At 32.6% G+C, this 24467-nt stretch overlaps 2 protein-coding genes across 6 annotated transcripts in view; both read left to right on the top strand.

The window, feature by feature from the left end:
* Ptx1 (pituitary homeobox homolog Ptx1) overlaps positions 1 to 22236 on the top strand; it is a 68820-nt gene extending 46584 nt beyond the window's left edge. For all 5 annotated transcript variants that reach the window (XM_076533309.1, XM_076533311.1, XM_076533310.1 and 2 more), the window contains one exon: positions 21451 to 22236. In XM_076533309.1, coding sequence (XP_076389424.1) covers positions 21451 to 22236 — 786 coding nt within the window. The remainder of the gene's footprint in view (positions 1 to 21450) is intronic.
* A 252-nt stretch (positions 22237 to 22488) lies between these two features.
* Positions 22489 to 24386, top strand: LOC143264758 (uncharacterized). The gene has a single exon (XM_076533312.1). It carries the CDS (start codon positions 22489 to 22491, stop codon positions 22780 to 22782), a length of 294 nt encoding a protein of 97 aa, XP_076389427.1. The 3' UTR covers positions 22783 to 24386.
* Positions 24387 to 24467: the final 81 nt, after the last annotated feature.

The raw sequence follows: 24467 nt of genomic DNA, 5'->3' as shown, positions 1-24467 counted from the left end.
ATCTTTGTACTTAGGAATTTTAGGATTTGGAGATCTACGGGTATGAGGATTTACGAATTTGAGGGCCCATCAATTTGTAATCATAGAAGTTTTAAGATTTAGGGTTTTGAAAGATACGAATCGTTCAAACTAAATATTGATTTAGTTTATTCTTAAATATCTAAATGTATTGCAAATTACACGTAAAAATTTACTTGAAATTTTTTTAATTTACCATCATTTTAAAGTTTTTAATTTTAATTCAGTTTTAACAGCCTTTAGACTTTCATTTATATTTATAATTGCATACCTAAACATTTAGCTGTGAAAATCTTAATTAACATTGATATTTTAATAATTATCAATTTTGAGTCAGTAATTCAATATTTTTTGAAGCAGTGGATTAAAAAGTTGACGCGTAATTTTAACGTTTCACATGTCGTTATAAAATGTTTGTTATGATATATATGTCGATATATAATAAATAATATATTATATTAAATTATTACATTCTATAAAATATATTTTATTAATAAATTTTACAATATTATACACGTGGTGCAATGTATTACAATACATGTTTCTTTCACCCTGAAATGTTCTTCAGTTTTAAATATATATTCATTCTTATTTTTAAACCTTTGCACTAGATATTTTTCCAAATCTTTTCAAGCACATAAAGATAATTGACCCAGCTATTGTCATTCAAAGAATAATAAAATACATGAAGAAAATACACTAAGACCTTCATCTTTAATATACATTTCTACCTAAAAATTTCTCTTCCACAAAAATATGAAACAAATATAAAGTGGAATCTTTCTTTTACGTTTGCTTTATCCTTAACATCGCGCTACCTAACAAAACGACATCAAGTGAATCTCCGGTTCTTGCGTTTTCATCGTATACGACAACGAATTCTCGCACATGAAAAGGGATTAGAAGAAAGACTTTGGGACTTTAGAGCAAACGTATTCGTTCATGAAACGATATGATGGTTCTATCGAGAGATTTCGAGCGGCGCCGAATCGGTGGTGAGCCGGTACGTTGTAAATTTCGCGCGAAGTTAATTCCGTTGCGGACGGGGTTGGAAAACGTCGAAGGCCGGTGTGCGTGATCTGCGATATTCCGTTGCTGGATTACCATCCCGAATATTAACCTTTTACGGTGAATTGTGCACCATTCAGGAGTAACATATCGTATTTGCAAATTTATTTCGTGCCGACTTTAGAAAATATTATCCGATGTTTGAATATGGAGGAACGCTCAACTTTCGGTGACTTTGTGTAACACCGTAAAGTTTAACTTCGTCGTGCTTCCTATTTAAATTCAAATTTCTATGGTAACGGGGATAGGGATAGGGACACCATTATCGTTTATAATGTAATGCACGAAGTTTTTGTAGACAGTCTTTGAAGTTCTAAAATTGTAAATCTAAGCTTAAGGTTTTTAAGGATCAGAATTTCTGAATTTCTAAGTTTCTGAGTTTCTGAATTTCTGAATATCTGAATTTCTGAGTTTCTGGGTTTCTGAGTTTCTGGGTTTCTGAGTTTCTGAGTTTCTAAGTTTCTGAATTTCTGAATTTCTGAATTTCTGAATTTCTGAATTTCTGAATTTCTGAATTTCTGAATTTCTGAATTTCTGAATTTCTGAATTTCTGAATTTCTGAATTTCTGAATTTCTGAGTTTCTGAATTTCTGAATTTCTGAATTTCTGAATTTCTGAATATCTGAATTTCTGGGTTTCTGGGTTTCTGAGTTTCTGAGTTTCTGAATTTCTGAATTTCTGAATTTCTGAATTTCTGAATTTCTGAATTTCTGAATTTCTGAATTTCTGAATTTCCAAGTTTCCGAGTTTCTGAATTTCTGAATTTCCGAGTTTCCGAGTTTCCGACTTTCCGAGTTTCCGAGTTTCCAAGTTTCCAAGTTTCCGAGTTTCCAAGTTTCGGAGTTTCTGAGTTTCTGAATTTCTGAATTTCCACATTTCTACATTTATGAACTTTGTAAATCCCTAACGTATGGCATTTTTTAATATGTAAATTGTTAATTTTGAAGATTAAAAGTTTAGAATGCTCATATTTCTAAATTACTTGATTTCCAAATTTTCAAATTCCTACAGTTCCAAATCTCCAAATCTTCAGACTTTACATAGTACTCACAAGAAATTTTCTAATTTTCAAATATCGGAAATATCAAATTTAAGAATTCATTGATTTAGAAATTTTTCATAAGTCAAAGTTTCCAAATTCACATTTTGTCAAATTTAAAAAAGGTCAAATTTTTAAATAGCAAAATTGTCATATCCCAAAATTATCACATTTTTATCAGATCAAATTACCAAATCTACACATTATCAAATCCCAAATTGTCAAATCCCAAAATTTTTAATTACCAAAAGCACACATTTCCAAACTCTAAAATTGTTAAATTCGTTAAATTTAAATTTTGAAATATCCAAATTTTTCACATTTCTAATTTCTTATTTTTGTAAATTTCAACTCCATCAAATTACCAAACTACTAAATTTTATATGTGTCTTTTTAATTACTAAATTATGTTTCCTAATTTCCACTTTTCAAATTATCATATTTATATTTTTCTTTTGGTAAAGTGTCTTTACCTTAAAAATTCGCTTCAAAACATCAATATTTATCAAACTTTAAACTTTTCAATTTTCAAATTTTCAAACGTCCAAATACCTAATCAAATTCATAATAATAAGTTAATATTCCACAATATTCTTTAAAGTGCACGATATAAGCCAGATCAAGTAATACTTTCTACAATAAACGCTCACAAAATTAAAAATAATACTAACATCATAATTTGTCTATAATATTTTTATCTTATATAATCTCATCATCAATCAACATACTTTCATGTGGCTTTTTATACAAATATCTAGTCAACATAAAAATATGTAGTCAAAATGTTTTCTGCTAAACTACAGAATGTTATATAAAAGTGTAGATACTGGAGTAAGATCCCACTCCTTATCAAGATTCATAAAGTATCGCTAATCATAAGCATATAGATATATGTATAAAACTAATCATCGGTGTTTGAACTTTGATTTACAAAAATATTTCTTCTTGATTAATCTGCCTTCCGGGGGCAATCGTTCTACTAAATATTAACTAATCATGTGCATATAAACGCGTTGATCATTAATCACTGATCTCACTTGATGTGATTTTAAATATTTTCATTTTAATTAATGTGGTTTCCGGGATCAATCTTTCTTTGAGATATTCTCTAATCACAAATATCTACAGAATCGAATTAATCATACATTTCTGTTATTTGATTTAAAAAAATATTTCTGTCTTTCGTCACCCTTTCATAAAGTGTTATTATTTAAATTATTATTTATTATTTAAATTTAAATGATGAGAAAGTATTATTATTCAAATATTAATTTAATTTAATTTTTTGTTTATTTCTGTTAATTAATGTTCTGTTAGTTTAAAGTATTTTTAATGTTGTTCTCTTTTTATTATTGTTATTCTTGTTTTAATAAATAGGCATCATTATAATTGTAATTATTATTAATTTACTATATAGCAAACGTAAACATGTTCTTAAATTTTTGGACAAAATTTAATCTTTAAATTTATTTCAACTTGTTTATTTATTATTTTCTATCAATTCATTTAAAATACATCACTGTATTGAGCACTTTTTATTTTCCCAAATTTGTTTTGATTTTTTTGTAAAACTTTTCTGATTTTTTATATGATATGTGTCCTCCTGCAACATTAAACTGCTGAGTTCATTTTTACATGTGGCTGGCGTTAATTAATTATTTTTCATGACACCATCAACATTTTTAATAAAGCAACTTAAATTTTATACGTAATTTTTTTAAATCGCATATGAATTAACTTACGTTCAGTTTTATAAAAATAAACATTAAATACAGTGTTAATTAAAATTATTTTTATTTTACTAACAATGAGTTAGCACGAAGATCAACATAAATTAAAGTGATTCAAATAAGAAAATCGAATTAAAGTTCAAATACAAATCAAATAAAAGTTGTACAAACACAGATCAATTAAAAGTCGTGAGGACACAAATCAAGTAAATGTTATGTAAAATACAAATCAAATAAGAATTTGAAAAAGTAATAAAAATATAAATTATAAAATCTTTTTATTGTATAGTCAATAAATTATGAACCCACATAACATGCATAATAAATAACAGCAGATAGTAAACCTGTAAAAGTTTTACAAACCACACACTAATAATTTCATTTGCCGTCATACGTTTTTCTTCTATATACAATTATGATTAACTACAAAATCGTGTTTTTTTGAATAAATAATATAAACATATTTGTATATAATACATGTTAATATATGTTAATAATATATGTCAATACATATTACTTTTTAAGTATAAATAATATTGATAATCAATAAATATTATTTATTGATTCAACTCGTGACTTCTAAAATTGTAAAAACAATTTGAGCAATGAGAATTCACAAACTGCTACTTGCAACTTTTAAATTTTTCTAATATTATTAGTTCATTAATTATCATTCACGAGTGTCTAAATGTATTAATAATAAATAATATTATTTTTAAATAATCAATAAGAGATATTAAATGATATTGCTTTTAGACGGACCATAATAAATGATAAATGATATTATTTTTCAATAATCTTTAACAAACAGTAAATGATATTATTTTCAAATAACAAGTAACAAACATTAAATGATATTATTTTTAAATAACCTGTAACAAACAGTAAATGATATTACTTTTAAATAACCTGTAACAAACAGTAAATGATATTATTTTCAAATAATGAGTAACGAACAATAAATGATATTATTTTTAAGTAACCAGTAACAAACCGTAAATGATATTATTTTCAAATAACGAGTAACGAACATTAAATGATATTATTTTTAAATAACCTGTAACAAACAGTAAATGATATTATTTTCAAATAACGAGTAACGAACAATAAATATTATTTTGAAATGACAAGTAAAAAACAGTAAATATTGTATTTAAACGAAACCTAACAAATAATAAATGACATTATTTTAAACTTTTTAGCCACGTTCTACTTACTATAAGCACTTCCATCTCGCAGTATCTACAAACACTTGTTGAAAGCTCAGAACGCGATGAAATTTGTTCGCAAAGTCTGTAATAAACGATTACTCGAATTCGAAACGATGGAGAAATAAAAAGAAATCCGCGGTTCCCGTAAACCGGTTTACCGCGAGAGCGCGTTCGAACCAATTTTTGAAGCGATAGCGTTAACTACGAGAAGAGCATCTCTGCGAGAAAAATAAATAGAAACGAAACGGAGAAAGAAGAGAAGAGCGTATTAAATTGGACGGGAATCGATAACGAGTCTATAGGCAAATGAACCGTAACTATTTATAAATTACAAAGGAATGGAGGAGGCACGAGAGCTAGGCGGGACGGCATTAAAAATCACGTGTTCCGCTTGAGCTCATAATCTCGTATAATCTTTTGCAAAGTTGTTAATACTCGCGGCTTACGGGTGTTAATTTAATATCCATACAGGTACGCCAACATTGAATATCCGAATCCCACTGGCTGCAGCTGTACAGTCCACTACCACAACGATGAGAAAAAAAATCCATAAAACTGCTCACACCGAGAGCTAGCTAGCTACCCATTCCATGTCGTATGCCGGCTCATATGCCGTTTGTATCGTTCACCGTTGCTCTCCCGACCACTTTAATACAAACGATAATACTCGTTACCGTCGTTTTACCCTTTTTTTCCCGCCACGATCGTCAAAAATTCGTCTACGAGTCCCGCTTCGTCCCCATTTGCAGATTTTTATTTTTGACTAACTAACGGTGACTGGCACACAAATTAAACGGTACCATTAACAATTTTTTATATTTCTTTCCAAGTACTGACTTAGCTTCGAATACTCCTTTGTACTTCTTCATTTCTTTTAGCTATACTTTAATTTAGAAAATAGATGAAGAAAATTCTTAATCAAAGGAAAGGGGTTCTCAAATGCATTGTAACACGGAGTATGACAAATACATTTTTCATTTGTTGTAAGTAGTAGATAAATGAAAATATATTCAACCAATCTTATGAATTATTTATAAGATCCAAGAGAAATGTGATGTTGACATAGGAGTTCAAGGGGTTAATATATTTTTAATTATACTTATGGCTCGAGTGGGATGACCGGTTATTTTTCTGTTCATACTGTTCTATTTCTGATAACGATTCTATATGGGTTTTAGGAAGGTTTTATAATTGTGACACTTTTTAAATATGTGCAAGTAATATGTTCAATTGCAAATGTTATTTTTGGGTTTTTATTTTAGCATAGAAATTAATTTTAGATGTTGGAGAGTGCATTTGTTATGTAGCGATCATGAATATAAGGATCTAGGTTTATGAAGATGTAGAAATTGAGACTTATGGGGACTTAAGAATGTGGGACTGAGAAATATAAGGTCATAGGAAACTAGGAAGAGAAAATATAGGAATAAAGAGTTATAGGAATATAGAAATCCTGAAAATAGGAATATAGGAATCTGGGAATAGAGAAATATAAGGAAAGAGGAATCTAGGAATAAAGAATTATAGGGACATAAAAATCTAGAAATAGAAAAACATAGAAATATAGGAATCTGGAAATAGAGAAATATAAGAACGTAGAAATCTGGAAATAAAAAAGTATAAGAATAAAGGAATCTAAGAATAGAGAAATTTAGGACCATAGAAATCTAGGAAAAGAGAAATATAGGGACATAAAAGTCTAGAAATAGAGAGATATAGGATTATAGTGATGTTATAGATATATAGATTTCAATAGACAGAAATTTGAAGATTTAGGGATTTAAGAATATAAAAATTTGAAGCTTTAGAAATAAGCCAAACATTATGATATTGTATCAACAGATAAAACAGAACGCCACGCAATTTCTTTGATTTTAATCGTCAGAATTCCTCGTATAAGACTATTTTCGAGCTAGCAACATTGATTAAAGTCACATGAATTTTATGATCCCACGATTCTTTGGCGATTTCGGAAACGAAACTTGCGATAACGACTGAAGGATTTTATTGTGGGTAGAAAGTAGATATCACATAACCGTTTGTAGAGAATTAAATTCGAAATTAAATAGAATATGTGATTGATGGTTCTTTAATTTGTCAGCCTTTCTGCGGTTTTGATCGATATATAACATAACTTTTAATCGTTTTATGTATTCATTCTCAATTATTTTTGGTAACATTCAAATAATACTATTTTTATATTTTGCAGGGTGTCTCTGTTTTTTACTGTCAAATTTTATTAATATATTCTATTCGCAAATAATAAGAGAAGGATGTTACATCAACATAGTTTCAGACTTTTTATTGAAAAGCTATCACAAAAATATGAATTGACTGCTGTGAATGAACGGACTTTTGTGTTGCTTGATATCATATACAGAGTGTTTCAGTTCTGTTCGTCCAAAGTTACTAGCATATTCCACAAATAAAAATAAAGAAATGTTTGTATGAGTATAGGCTCTTGAATATATTATTAAAGGTTATTGAAAAATATGAAAGTCGACAAGTATTGAAGGAGAAAATCGTCCTTTATTATTTCATATATTTTTACAACCCTTCAATAAAACATTTAATAGCTTATTTTTATATAACATTTTTTAACAAAATTTTATGTGCAAGACAGGTCACACTATGTGGCATTGAAAAATAAAGCAGTTTAAAGTCATTTTGTACTTTTGTTATAACTTTAAATTGTTTGAAACCACATGCCAACACCTTGTTCTTATTTTTGTGTATGGACTGTGTTCATAAATTTTAGAGGTAAAAAAAAACTAAAAATAGCCTATATGTTGAAACGAACGTATTAATTTATTTTCTCATTGCGTTCGTTCGAAATTTCTAACATACATGCAATAATAATAAATAAAGTTTATTTTGAAGTCATTGTATCATGACAAGAATAATAAATAATTAAAAATATCACATCAAATATATTTTTGGTTATTATAACCAACTGCGTACTGTTAGCTATAGTGTTGTATGTGTATAAATGGTATTCATTTTATTATAACTGTGTTTATAATCTCTATTATTTATGTCCTTTTGTGTTGTTGAAATTGAAACCACTATATTCTGAACTTATCGAACCGCTATATTAAACCCATAAACTTCAATAAAATGCGTTTGTACCATATTTTATACAATTGCGATTCAAAGTTTCTTTAGACATTAAATTTTGTATTGAAACTACTTTTATTGTGTTCTTCGAACCGTGAAAAGTTCTTTAATAAAATTTATTCATCCGTGAATTGCTTTTCCAGCTTATAATCTGAATTATAGTTTTCAATATATTTCAACTTACTCTAACAATTTTGTATTGAACGCAATTTAATATCACTATAACATTAAATTACGTATTGAAACCAGTATTATTTCACTTTTAACACTGCAAGTTATTTTTCAAGTCCAGGAAAAAAATTTCGCATTGAACGAAATTTAATTTCACTTTAACCTTAAATTTTGTATAGATACCAATGTTATTTCACTTTTAATACTACAAGGTATTTTACAAGACCAGAAAAAAATTAAGGAAAGATTTTCTGAAGCCTCAAAGGCATCAACCATTTAATTAATTAAATGCATTTGAGTGAATATACATAGGAGACATGTTCCAATTAATACAATATTAAAACACGTAGGGATGAATACAAATGAAGGATTATAATACACGGTAATATAATATTTGATTATACATATTACATATATGATGCGTGAATTGATGAGTGTTTAAGTTGAACATGAATGTATGAATGAACATGTAAATATATATAAACGATTATATAAATAAGTGTTGAATATGAATTTAATAGATGAATCTGTCGAAGAATCTATGAAGTTACAGTGTGAGCTCAAATGATTTTGTGATTGGGTTACACACTGATAAACAGTTGAATAATACGTTAATTAACAAATAAAATAGAAACAGTTTGTACGTATTTAATTATTAACGACAAAACTAACAGTTTATAGATTTGAAAAGTTCTTTCAAGATTTGAAAAAGATGTGTACTTTTGAAAAATTCTTTTAATGCATGCTCACAAATAATAACAATTATATTCAACATTTTAGTTTGTAGAACGCGTGAAAAAGACGCATCGCAGATTCCTTATTTTAAATTACAGAAATTATTGAGACAGTTTTGTTGAAATGTATGTTAAATTTTGTCGAGATGAAGAATAATTGTATAAATTATGTTTCACCCGTCATATATATTTGTATACATACAATACATTGTATGCACACACATACACGTACATACATATATACATACGCATATACATACACAACATATACATGCACATGTATATACATGTGCATATGTGTATACACACATATACATACACATATATACATACACATACACATATATACATACACATATACGCATACATATACATATAGACATGTCGTGCTTCACTTTTAATCTGAAAGTAACTACACATTGAACATCTGCAAATCTAGTGTATTATGTACCACTAAAACTATTAAATTGGTGAAATTACCAATTACAGAATTTGTTAAAATGGTTTCGTTGAAATCAAGGTGATACCTTGAAATCTCTATTAATTTTCATGAAACTAAAGTGTATATTAATTTACGTTTCATCATTTGCTTGTATATTTTTTATTTATAATTTCGAAGTAAACACAAATTTTACAGACATAGGTTTAGCATTATGAATTGCATAACATTAACGCTTTAGGAAGTATTTGCAATAATAACAATGGTCACGCGACCGCCATTGCTCTGTCCACCCATGCACACTTCGACAAAGGTTCTCGTAATTATCAAGTTGGACCGTGACCAAAGGTGATTCCCCTTGATATCCAGTCTCGACAGTCCGATTTCTCTGTACGCAACCGCGTATTCATAGCAATCCTTGAGGATATATGCACGCGTGCGCGGCCAAGTGTACACACATGTTCACGATACAAGCACGAACTGGCTCCCTCTGCCCGTGGATGTGCCCATCCTGGTTGATCCATCTCTCCGTTATAGTGAGATTTATGGAGACAGTGCCGTTGGAAACTGAGACTGCTCTTTCCAGGGACGAGAAGGGTGAAAAAAGGAACAGTGGAAAATGAGAAGGAGAAAAACGACGGTATATACTAAAGTGTGGGGGGATATAAGCACGCGTGAATGCATGAAAAGAGGGCGGACGGTAGCCAATGTCGCAAAAAGAAGATTGCAGAGGGAACAGACAAAAGGCAAAAAGGATTTATACTGGTAGCCATGAGTTTTGCTTCTTGTCGATACTCGGTGTCGAGGAGACAAGATTCTACCTTTTATTATTTTGAGAAAGGAGTTTTTTGTTATTCGCTGTAGGATTGTAATTGGTAGTTGAATTTGATGGATGGTTAAATTGAGAGATTTTGTGATTCAGTAGTTCAAAAATATGTGGATGGGAGACTTTGGAATTGTTTACATTTGGGGAGTTTTTAACTGTGGGATTTTTGCAATTTTGGTACTTTAGAAGTTTGAGACTTTTGAAGTTTTGTGTGTTTTGTACTTTGGAAGTCTTGGAAGTTTACTGTTTTGGATCTTTGGGTTTCGGGATTTTGAATGTTTGAAACTTTGAAACTTTGGAAATTTGGAGTTTTAAAACTTGGAAGTGTAGAATGTTACGAATTTGAAATTTTAGAGGGTTGCACTTTCGAAATAGTACAACTCTGCAATTTTGAAATTTTGCAAGTTTTAGAAATTTGAAGTTTAGTGACTCCACAATTTTGGAACTTTGAAATTTGGAAAATTACGACTTTGCAATTCTGCAACTTCCAAATTTTAAGATTTTTAAACTTTAGAGCTCATAAATCTTGAATTTTTGATACTTCGAAAATATGGAATTTTGAAACTTTAAAATGTTAAGAGTGTAGTACTTAAAAACATTGAAATTAAAAATTTTAGGAATTTAATTATAGAAAGTCACTCAAAATTTCTACGAGAAGGAAAAAATAAATAAGTGCTAACTAAAACAAATTTAAACATACAATGCGTGTAAACTTATTTAATTTTCACACACTTATAATTTTACAAAATTCGTAAGAGAATAATTGCTATAATTAAGTAAAATTTTCAAATTCACTAATCAGTAAAAAAAATTTCATTGATATTAAAAATTTTGAATCTTTCCCGATACAAAAAATGTTTATTTCATAAACACAAAAAATATGTTCTAAAATGAAATTCTACAAATACGTGATATTGCAGGAAAAATTGTACAGCAAACAAGCATCACAAAACTATCTCGTTGAGAGATCTAGTTGAGTGTGAATGAAAGGAAAAAGGAAACTGTCTGCATCAAATCCTCTCGAAGCCCAGTATATCCAACCACACCGTTTAGGAACTTATTTTTAACGAAATGGTGCCCTTCCCGGTGTTTTCGCGACACGCTATAAAATCTCTTCAAACGAGCAGCCATTTATTATCGCGAACGTTCTCCAAGAGGTGAGAAACGTACAGTATATTTGCAAAAGTAAATTGAGAATCAGAGATCCAAATTGTTTGTGCAAATTCTACTACTGCATTCAAACTAAACTTTAGAGTACATATTTACATTTCTAATGCTCGATTACATTTTATTAAAATCACTGGGAATAACTTGAATAACATTCTTTATTGAAACTTTATTAAAATTTCGTTCTTTAAGTTCTTTAATAAAATTACAGATATTCAAACTTTTAAAAACATGTAATGTTTGAAATTTTTATTTGTTTTGAAATGAAATGCACTCGATTAAGTTTTATGGGAAGTTTGAAAGTCTTCTATAAACAATCATTTGTGAAATATTAAAATTTATTAATTAACTTTGAGTTTACTAATACGTTGAATTTGAGTTACCAATGATTATTTATACTTGGTACCCTTTTTCCGATACAAAAATTTTTGAATACTCAGTTTAATAATTAGAGGATCACTTGCTATTGTGACTTTATTAAATGTATAAAATACTTTGTTATTTCAAATTTTTTTAAAAACGTATTCTACTACTATTGTATACAAATAAATAATTTCATTCACTTACGACATAAATTATATTATCTATTATAAAAATTTACTGAAACTAACTGTTGTACAATAACTTTTATTAAAATAATATATGTTAATAAATAAAAAATATTTATTTAATGCATATAAAATTTTAATTTAACTTCAATAAATAAGTTTTCAATCAATTTTTAGAACACTTTTCAGTATACTATATTACGACATATTTCATTTTCAAATGGAATTGTATAGACTGCATTTATTATGGTAAATAAGATGTATTTAATATTAGTTCTTTTTATTAATTTCATTAGAAATTTTCAAAAACATGAGTAACACATTGATTTAATTTCATTAGTTAAATAACAGTTAATTAGAAAAATTCAAACACATAGAATAATTTTATATAATGCAATAAAATATTTAATGAAATAATAATATGAAATAGTATAATTATTGGAATAATAAACAATTTTAAATTGCAAAAAGTCAAAAGATGTCGCTTAATTTTCATAAATTCTCTATCAAATCTTCGAATGTTTCACATAAATCAGTGATAAAATAAATGAAAGTAAGAACGAAGGTGATAATCGTGTGGAAATGTACGCGTCGAAGATGTATACAGTTAAAAAGATGATGTCAGCCGTGGAAAGAAAAAGGAAGCAGATCCTCGCGACGGTGAAATCCTCGCGAAAACCCTGGATATCCGACAAGACTGCTCTACGGAATTTATTTTTAATGAAGTGGCGTCCCTGCTCGTTTTTGGGCCATGGAATAACTGTATCCTCTAACACGTTCCTTTACGATAGCGGACGAAAGAGTTAGAACGCTAACTTTTACTTTCTTTTTTCATTTTTTAAGAAAACTATACACTTCATGTGACACTTCATTTGACAAATTATTTTGTGACATTTTTACAGTGAATTTGTATTGATTAAAGAAAAAATATGTGCGGTTATGTCGTTGAGAAAAATAGGGATGTTGTGGAAGTTTTTTGTTCAAATTTTTTTAGTTTTGGAATTTTCAAGTTTACGGATTTTCGATGTTCGAAATTCTCAAACTAAGAATTTCTTACAATTATAAATTTACAAAGTTGCCATTGCCTCAAAATTTTAGATTTTCAAATTTATTGGCTTATAAATTTTGCAATTTGCATATATGATTTTTTAGTATAATGCTTTCATTTATTTTAAATTGTTAATGCAATTCCAGCTATTTCGCCAAAGCTTACTGCGTAGCTTATAAGAACCAATATGGCGCCCATTAGTTTTGCATACACTTAAGCCCTTGGCTAATAGAAATAATTATAGTCTCTCATCTTCTAATGATTACTGAATATTATACCAACCATAATTGTTTGATTCAGAACATTTTTAACATAAAATACTATAAAACATCTCATCTAGGAATCAAACTAGACGGCAAATCTAGAACTGTCATAAATATGAAAACATACAAATGAAGTAAAAACTAAATTAATGATTATTTAAAGATTAATCGAAAAAAATTCCACTGTAGTAAGTTTGTAATAAAATTTCTCGAATATCAATTAAAAACAGAAACACTTAGCTATGATAAATAATAGTTCATTACAAGTAATATTTGCCAAATGCAATTATTCATGATTAAGTGATATACTTACTATAGAACAAATACAATTGTTCATCTTATTAACTACTGTACTAACTATAAAATAAAAACAATTACTCATCTTGTTTAGTAGTGTGATAATTATAGACACAAGTGTTCATTTGATTAAGTAGTTTGCTGAATATAGAATAACAACAATTGTCCATTTGATTAAATAGTATACCTAACTCAAATCATCCACACTCAAATTATCCACAGCAATAATTGTACAATACTACCACTATAATTATATTAGTCTATATTAAGTAATCATACTACTCTCTGTAATAGCAGAAAATGCACCTGAACTTACTTGGTTGCACTCTCTGCAACAACCTCAACAAATGGATTTTCGATCATACTTAATTGTCCTAATTGGTCCCAATTATACTAACTGCATCATATAACAATACTGAAAGATGATAGAGATCCACACGCATTTTTTCCAGCTTCGAACACTATTAATTCTACCCATTGAACACTAGAACCATCTGTATTACATGTACATTCTCTTTTAAGTTATTAACAAGCAAAATAAATAGGCAAATACTGCAGCATACTAAAAGTATATGCAACCAATATTTGTCCTGACAATGTATGACGTTTCACCAAAACGGCGACTTTTTGTAACATAAAAGCCTAATTATCTTGAAAGGTTAGTAATTCTAATGTTAATACTGTCCGATCAAAAGTGCAAAAGAACCGAAAGTGTTCTTTACAGCCCTGAACGCTGCAAAAATTGCGTTAAATCGAGATTGACACTGAACAAAATAATTAACAAATAATATTGTTTATAACGGCAAATGTGAGGCAGGCTAATATGTTGAACCATGAGCAAATACTTTTGAGCGAAAGTGTAGATGTTGGTCCATGGGTCCCGTGGAGTTGGAGGTCGTAGGTGTGCGCATATGTCGGTTAGATGGAGGGATGGTGGATAATATAATGATGGCGTCGGCTGGGCAAGGAGGGGCGGGGCTACGAGGGGATCAATATTATCCTCCTCCACCTCCTTCTACCTCCTCCGAACCCCTCTGCTCGACGTTCTTTCCTCCATATTCCCCTCGTTCCTCCTGTTCTCCACCACCATTGACGTCTCCACCCTACAACGTCGACCTTCTCTCTCTCCTTGTTCGTTTCCTTCGCTTCCTTTTCGTCTCTCGTCTTACGAATCGAATCGCTAGGCCGTCGCGACGCCTCGCCACGCTCGATCCACATGCGTACGGGCATCTGCTCGAACAACGATTGTTTATCATGATAGAAAGCACAAACGTCTCGTTGATTGCCAGCAGAACCGACTTTTTGATGCTCGATCATGATGGCTTCAGTTTGGTCGCATATTTGTGGACCGACGGGGTAATTGTACTCGTCAGCCACCGACTGTTTGTTTCATTCCATCGAAAATGACTGGTGATCTATTAGCTTGAAATACGGAATTTAGACACTACAGAATTGTTCTTTTATTGTAGGTTTGTTGAAAAGTTGGAAACATAGACATGTTTAGAATGTTTTGTATACAATTTTTGTTCATAGAAACTTGTTTAAGATGTTTTATATTTTTGTTAATATTATTTTTGGTAGAAACTGACGTGTTTGGATGTTCTATATTTTTATTTATTAATTGCAGTTTTTGTTAGTACACGTGGAACCTCTACGTTCGTATCTCAGTTTGACTTAAATTTGTTAACTGAACTTGACAAATGTTAACAATAATCTGAAAGATTGACGCAACTTCAAAAATTAAATAAAAATTCTATTTCTTTTTTATAAACATGAGAATCCAAACTGGTGAATCGAAATATCGATACACATGGATTGCCAGAATATTGAGACTTCGTCTTTTCAGCGATTTCGCAGTCTTTGTTTGTCCACAGCAAGTGGTATTGGATGTACCTGATCAGACAAACGAAGTTGCTTCCGAGTCAATTCGATCTCCTGAATTCAGTAGAATAAGTAAAGAAAAATATTCGTCTCTGCGATATTTCTTATGTTTCAAAAGTATTTTACTATTAAATTGAAAATAAGATGCGAGAAATCATGGAATAATTTAAAATTTGTATTAGAGTAAAACAAAAGAATTAATAGCTTCTTACATTCTTTAATATTATACCATTATTGATAATTTATAATTTTGTAGTTTAAAAAATAATACTTCGATAGTTTATTACTAAGTGCTTATTTCAAAATTTTTATTACGAAATGCTTAATTTAAAATGTTTAACATGACATATTCATTGAAAATATTTATTTCTAAATCATTACTACAAAATACTTATTTCAACATATTTATCGTAAAATATTTCTTTTAAAAATATTTGTCATAAACTTATTTTAAAATCTTAATTATAAAATGATTATCGTAGATGTTATTTCCAAATAATTATTCTACAATGTTTTAAAAAAACTGCTTATGCGATAATGTTTATTTTCAAATGCGTACTATAGAATGCTTAATTTAAATTATTTTTTAAATACGTTCATTTCTAAATGTTTACCACAAAGTGCTCGTTTCAAAATATTTTCAAAAACGTATTACAATAATTACTTTTAAAAACTATCACCAAAAATGAAGATATTCTTTGACCGCCCAAAACTTCAAGAACGATTTGCATGGAAAGACAAGCTTTCACGGCTATTAAAAATAAATGAATAATGGCATTGTGTAACAGTTGCACAAAACGAATCGCGTTGATCGGATTGTTCAGTGACCGTTGTTAAATCGTGGGATTACGTTGCATGGGGCAACGTTTTCGGTCCTTTTCTGTATGTATAACGTTGAAACGTATACGTGGCAGAAAAGAAGACCAAGGGAAACGAATGGTGCACGAACTGGGGAAGTAAAAGTTGGTCAGGGTGGGGGCTTGATTGATGAGGTAGCCCCGGTCACGGTCTCATTACATTTATATAAGCTTTCGTAGATTGAGCCGTGCACGGAGGCTTACGCGGTGGCGAGGGGTCGTGATTTGATGAGGTTTTATTGCTTGGATGACGTGACGGGAGCCATTGTTCAAGCGGTTGTCGGGCGGAAAACATTGGATTCGATTTATCGTGTCTGCTGGATTCGCTCGGATGCTGGAACGGCATCGCGAATAACTTCCATTTAAGTATCATTCGATCAACTAACCGCTCATGGAAATGGCCGATAACTTCGGTAATTGCATTTGATACTGCTGATTTCGTTTGACCAATATGTCACTTAACTACTAAACGCGTTATTTTTACATAAATAAAACACTTTCGAACTGTAAACGATTACAGAGTTCTTAGCTTTGGAAATTAACCCCTTGCTCTATGATTTATTTGTTAGGTGCGTCAGTCAAAATTAATTAATCATAGCTATAATATTAAAACGGATAAAGAAAGTTGAAACATTATGTCAGTTCGGTATTATGAAATCGTTGACTATGCAAATTATAATTGAACTCCAAATTGAAGCGCATTAAAAATACGAACAAAATTGATCACAGCTGAAGTATGAGTGCATCACGAGGCAGACTCATCAAAATAGTGCAGAGGTTTAAGATCTGACTTTGTGTAAATACCATAGGAAATATAAAGTATTACCAAATTATTAGTAATAACAAAAAATGTTTTCTTTTTGAATACATTTTTTACATTACATTAAATTAGATATATAAATTAATTATAAAACGAATAAACGTAAAAAGTAGATTTGAACATTGTTTATGTTCCTTACATATGAGGTTAGGTTTTTTCTTGGTTCCTCCATAATCGAAAGCAAATGGCGGACTCTTTGCTCTACTCTTATTCTCTGCTTAACAGAAACCTACAGAAGACTATTTATTTATTATTATATATTATTATAATATTGCACTATATTCAATAATAATGTTTATATATGTTTATTATAATATTCGGTCCATTTCATTTAATGATAATATTCCTACATTATGTTTATTATATATTACATTATATTATACTTATGGCTATACTATTTACTGTTATTAATTAGCCCATTCATTTTTAGTCGAATTTAGAGCATTTTGCTCTAGACACCACGATTTTTCAAGAAAACAATTTCACAAAATTGAATAAAGATTTACAGGTCTTACAGATTTTATTTAAAAAAAAAGACATTTTCACAAAATATAATATTTGCAGAGGTAGTACTAAAATGGATTTAATAAAAGAAAACACTATAAGATATCTTGTAGTTAGCACTTTCGTCAGAGACTACGATCTCGTAGTTGATGAATGAGTAAAAATAAAATATGTAGGATTGCACCCATATTCAGACACTATCCATCGATCAAAAAGCAAGTAAAGTCTTCTCCGAATTCCTAGCGCTCATCTTGTGGCTGGCGCACAAAGGTCGCCGAAAGAATCCGTTGACTTCTGTCGTTTTGTTGGAATGTCCGTTCATCAAGTTTATGAACCACGAATCGTGTATTCGGGTTCCGGCAGAATACCTCGTAGAGATTCTGCGATGCTGTTAAAGTTTATGGGCGCGGTCTTGTGTGTATACGAACGACTAGCGCGCGCCTTCCGAGAGTTTATTGATTCTCAAGCCACGGCATCTTTCGCCCGCCGTACTACCGTTCTGTCCTATCGAGTTTGCTCCCCTCTTTGGTTTACCGTCGCCCCGTGTCATGTCTACACGGGGTTGCTTCGTGAAATCCAACGATGTTGCTCGCGAATGAAACTTTGCTTATACGCGGATATAGCCGTGAACGAACGGGAAATATTTTCCGATTCTGTGGCTTTTCCGACGCTCGTATCCGCATTTTACGCTGTTGAAGCGGTCCCACCTTTGAATTATTGTTGATCAGACTTTTAATCGTGTGACGAATGACCTGGGCATCGTGCAACGGTAAATTTTAGAACGGAAGTTTCAGAGATTTTGAGATTTATACTAGTAAAACACAAATTTGAGTACATGTAGAGATAATTCTACAGATATAGAGGTTATGTGAATATTAAAAAATGTTAATTTGAAAAATTATTAAGAAGAGAATACGAAAAGGGATCTATTGATTTGGTGGCTGAAATTTGAATAGGTTGTGATGAATGAAATAGTGAAGCTGAAGCGAAGGTTGGTTTTGAAGATGTGGTGTACACTGATAAACATGGTAGATCTCCGTAGACAAAATGGCGATGTAGGAGATAAATTTAATCACATTTTAGATGGACATTCAAATTTAGAAATTTCTAAATGTGCAAAATTGGCAGTTTAGAAATTTTGAAACTCGATGAGGAAAAAATTGAAAACGTAGGGAATTGAATTTGGAATCGTGAGAAATCGAAAATTGAAACATTTAAAAATGTATAAAATTGGAAATTAGAAATAAAAAATTGGAACGTAGAAATTTGAAAATGTGGTAAAGGGAAAACATAGAAATTTGGAACTGTGAATAATTGAAAACTTAGAAATTCGGAAATAGAAGTTTTCGAAATTTCTTCAAGCTTGAGGAATTTATAAATTTAAAGGAGTTTGGAAATTTGTCCACAAGTACAAGAACCTTATTTACTTTGCAAACTTTGATATACATAAATTTATCGTAACTTGTATTATAAATACATGAAAAACCTCTGTGTAATCTCGAATAATAATACGATTACACCAGAAATACAGAAAGCATAGATCAGTAAAACATAAACATCTCCCAAAAGAAATCCATCGCAATCTCCGTTAAAACCATACGTGGAAACCTGTGACCGGACATATCTTAAGATCGCAAAAGGTCAAGAAGCGTGCGATTACACAGCGTTTTCAGAATAATCGTTCCTGGAAGGGTATTATTCTTCATTAGCCAGTTTTCTTCCCCTCTTTCAATGACTCGTCGCGCCTCTTAGCGTTTCCACGGCGCGATCGTGGGGCCATCCATCTTGCGAAGGATCCTCCAACCACCTCCGTCGTTGTTTCTCTCCGATATCATCCTTCCTTCCTTCCTTTTTTGGCTCGACTACCCCTCGGATAGCTCTTTGCTCGATCCCTCGGGGTACGCGACGTTCTACCGCTCGTTGCCTTACAGTTACGCGAGAGCGACGTGTATCTAAGTGCAACCACCCGTATAATTGTTGGGGGCGAGCTGGTTGAACGTCATGGAAAAAGCAACAGGAGGAAACGAGACGGCGAACGAGGGATGGCGTCGAGGTTGAAGGGCGAATGAGAACAGGAACGGGCTGGAAAAGGCTGACGAGGTTCGCCCTCGCTCCCTTTTAGTAACAGTATCGAACGCGAGAGAGGGCCGCCTTGAATTAACGCCGTCATATTTCAGGATGGAGGAGTTCGCCGGGGTTTTCTTGCCATTTGTCTCGAGACTTCCTTCCAACGTCTTTGTCTCACCCTGTTTGTACATGAATAATACCTGGACGCTGCGAGAAATCTGGTGAAAAACAGACATACGATCGGTTGCTTCTGCGAAATACAGGGTGCTTTATAACGTTATTCGGTTTGCAGTTACTTGGTGCCAGCGATGCTCTTTTAGATCAAATGACATTCTTTTCGATCCAAATGAAATTATTATTTTATATAAAAATTATGACAACGAATAAAGAGATGCTCAAACAAAAAATACTATATATTATTATAAACAATATTCAAAATTGACAGACATAATAAACAAAGTAATTTATAAATGTCGAGGTAAACGTAATTTAAGTGAAATGATAATTGTTTCGTAATTTTGGGTGATGGTACTTCAAAATGTCGGCAAAGCGGTGAGAAAGCAAGTTGTACGATAAATGGTGGCGGGGTTTGATTAAATAAAATGATTTGAGTGGGCGCGGTTTAGATAGAGAAATTTTTTGGAAGCACAGCAATTGCCTTCTCGGCGGGACGTAGTTGTTTCGTGACACTGATAAGATAAGATATTTGCCAATAATTGATATACTTAGGTTTCCTTTGTATGTATGTCGGATTTTTTCCCTCGAAAATGTCCAATTTACATTTTATTCCTCCATTTTTGATTTTTAAACATGCAGCATTGTCTTATGCTATTGTGAAATATCACCAAAATAAGATGTACATATATAATTCGTGTTTTAAAATATTTTATAAATGATACAAAACGATCTCTGAACTAATATTCACAAACTTCAAATTCGTGATTGTTTAAATTCTAATATATGATAAATTATATTTTTGTGATGTATGCGTACGTATAATATCACTTTTAATGCACGCTCATTTAATGCATGATAGAAACACCCTTCATTCACAGAAATTATTATTTCCGTTTTACTCTGTCGGTTAATGTCACGTCCAACCATTGAGTGGTCTGAGTTTTAGGGTTCTAAAACGCCATTACAGATTTCCATATCACTCACAACGTTACTCAATCGTTTACTATAATTTCAAAATGAATAAGGGTATGAAAAATACGTAAGAATAATATTCTAATTACTATTCGTCAACATAAAATATTCAAAAGAATCTCAATTATCCAAAATACCAATTCATATTAATTATTTAAAATATCATTTAAGATATTTTCGCAAAGTACATATCTATTCACATTCCTCCTCTGTAGTCATAATCCCGAATCATACATTAAACAAACGCGTACTATATTGCCTTAATTTACTGAAATATCAGAAACCGGTACTCCTTTATGAAATTTACCAAACTTATTAAAATAATGTTCATAATAAAATATTAAGGCACCACAAATTATTAACAAAAGTTTCAATTTCTATCAGAAATCAGTAATCTCTAAATCCCCAATCTTCAACAACTTAACATTTAGCCAAATATAGAACAAAAGCTCCATTACAGTAGATCTAACACAACAATTCATACGCGTGTTCGCAGGTATGGTTCAAGAACAGAAGAGCAAAATGGCGGAAGAAGGAGCGCAACGCGAACGCGGCTGCGGCAACAGTGGACTTCAAGATGGGCTTCAGCGCGGCAAGTTTGAACGGTTTCATCACTCAGCCATTCCCCGATCCAGACGCACTCTATAGTTCGTACAGCACGTACAACAACTGGGCAAAAGTGCCCTCGCCCTTGAGCAGTAAAAGCTTTCCATGGGTGAACACGCTCGGCTCCGTGGTACCAACGGCGTCGCACCATCACCATCACTCGCAAGTGAGCCCGGTGAACTGTTTCAACGCCTCAGCGACGTCCGTCGCAGGCAACCATATGGACGGAATGCCTGTCTCGGTGGGCCAGGCTGCCACGTCGATGTTGCCAGGGATGGGATCGGGCTTAGCCGGCTCGCCCGTGGCAGCGTCAGGTGCCGCATGCCCTTACGCTGCGCCCGCAGCGCCACACCACCCTTATGGACCACCGGTGTACACGCCACACCATAGGACAGCGTCGGCTCCTGAAAGCTGTACCGTGATGACGTCGAGTAGCATCGCCTCGTTACGATTGAAGGCTAGGCAACACAGCAACGGGTACAGCCTAAGCGGTAGTTCCTACAACATACACAGCACACCTGTCTCCGCTGCGGGCAGTCCGGTCAGTTCCAGAGCGTCCTCCGTCGGCGGAGGCCTCAGCGCGTGCCAGTATGCCCTGACGACCACGGGTGAGGCGAACCCACACTCGCCAAGCAACGAGACCCACGTGAACGCCACCAGCAGAGCCCAGGTCTGAGGTGAAGCGGGGGCTACTTCTAGCCCCCATCACCACACTGTAACCGCGAATTCTGGAAGCTCCATGGCTGGATCCAGGAGTTCTTTAGGAGGTGGCAGTCAGGTGGTACCAGTGGGAGCTGCAGCTGGCGTGTCAGCCGGTCAGCAAAGCGACAATCAACTCAGGTCGCAAGAGTGACCCACGCCTAGGTCCGCCGCCTCGCCGACCTTGTCGACGACCCCTTCGTCGACCGCTTCGCAGCCACCTTACCTTATGTACGACGAAGACGGGACCACGGCGGACCAGAAAATGGAGGACGAGGGAAGCGTGATGGATACAGGCGGCATCTGCGGCGAACAGGTTGTCGCCACACACGGAGGCATCGGTGTCGGTGTCGGAATCGGGATCGGTGGTTCTGGTGCTGCCGCTGGTGGAACCAACGGGTTGGCCGGTTACTGGCAGCATGCGACTACTGCCACTGGTTACTGGCCTTCTTTACTGGATTGCTGGACGCCGACTATCGCTTCCGGTTCACAAACCCTCTCCCTCCCGCGGGACGAGAACTAGCGGATCTCGTCATGGTGGTAACGTTGTCCTCGCAAATGATACGTTCGAAATTCGAACTTTCTTTGTTCGGTTTGATTTGGAAATTTCAAGTGCTTGAGCTTTCGCGGAGACTCGTGACGATCGACGATGTCTGCGTTTGTTCTTCATCGCGATTCACGTTTTCGCGTTTAACCATCCACGTTTAAATTCTTCTCGGCCGACTGAATGAAAGGAGTTAACGCTGTACATATGATTGTAAATGCACGGATGAGGGAATGATTGTATCGATACGTATTTAATATTTCGAGGTGCGTGGGAGGAACGTTCCCGAGGAAAGGATTTTATGTTGTTTAGGGATCAACTGAAATTAATCCTTCGTTGCGTGTTTAATAGGTTACTTGTAATATACAACAAAATCTGTTTACTTTGAAAAAAATATAAATAAGTTACAAATTTCATTGTTCATTACATTAATGTTTAAATTCCATTCTTTAAATAAATTTTTAAATTCCATTCTTCTTAAAATAAATATATTAATAAAGGATACTAGTTTATTCTTATTTTACTTGTACGGGTTAGAAAGTTAACTTTTTAAAAATTGAAAGAAATCATGCAACGAAGGGTTAATATTTTCATTGTGCAAAGGACATCTCTTAGACAAATACTCGAGCCAAAGTGCAATAATATTTTCGATTATGAACGTTTCTCTAGAATACAGTCGCTCAAAATTGTGACCGATCGAGCTTCATATCCTGAGAAACAATATTGCTCACGTGTTTCTCGTTTCGTTCCCGTGTATGTCACAGAATAATCGTGCGTTACGAAACAGACAGTCTTTCACGACTCGCGCGATCTGTTAGAGAGGAAGAAACGAATGAGACGATTAATAAGAGATCCTGCTGTGGATTATGTACTCACTATTCTGTAGATACATGTATAGTAGACGCTGATTTTATGCGGTTCGTAAATATCTTTCAGAATTGTTATATTGTAACGATAATAATACCATTACCTAAGATGAATACCAAAAAAGAAATAAAGATATACAGGCTGTAAGTAAACGAAAGATGGCCGTCGTCGCGAACGATGCTTTGTACAGTGAACGAGAGAAGAAATCAATTTATCGATTAGCTATAAATATTATTAATATTACTGGAGTAATTAATAAACTGTATTCGATATCTTTACAGGGCATGTGTAATGGGACTTTTGAAGTCCGTCGATTCATCCTCTTCGATTTTACCTAATAATGGTTCGTTAGAACCATTCGATCATACGAAATTGCGATCACTGACGTTACAAAAATATCGTCCGTTCGGAATAAAACGATAGAGGATATGATTTAATATGAATCGATCAACTTCGAAAGTCGATGCAGACATAACGCTATAGAGAACAAATAGTGACGTAAGCTAGACGTAAGAGGCGACCGCTATTTGTCGTACAAATGTTCATCGTAATCACATATCCCAGTTCCCGTGGTGAGTGATATGGAAATGCCCGCAAAAGAATGTTCTCATTCCCGTCGTTTCACTCACTACGTGTAAACGTTCCTACTGGGCGATATTGAGCGCCGTAAGGCCCCGTTTGTAATCTAGTCACAATAAAAAACAATTCTATTCTAAGTCGTGTTAATGTTTCACCGTCTCCTGTTTTATTCTTACATAGTTAATTTTCTTTTGTTTATTATAAATTCTTAAAGCTAC

Source organism: Megachile rotundata, chromosome 7, assembly GCF_050947335.1.
Source record: "Megachile rotundata isolate GNS110a chromosome 7, iyMegRotu1, whole genome shotgun sequence".
Taxonomy (NCBI): Eukaryota; Metazoa; Arthropoda; class Insecta; order Hymenoptera; family Megachilidae; genus Megachile; species Megachile rotundata.
Note: the sequence above shows the minus strand (reverse complement) of the source record. Positions and strands in the feature narration are given on the sequence as shown.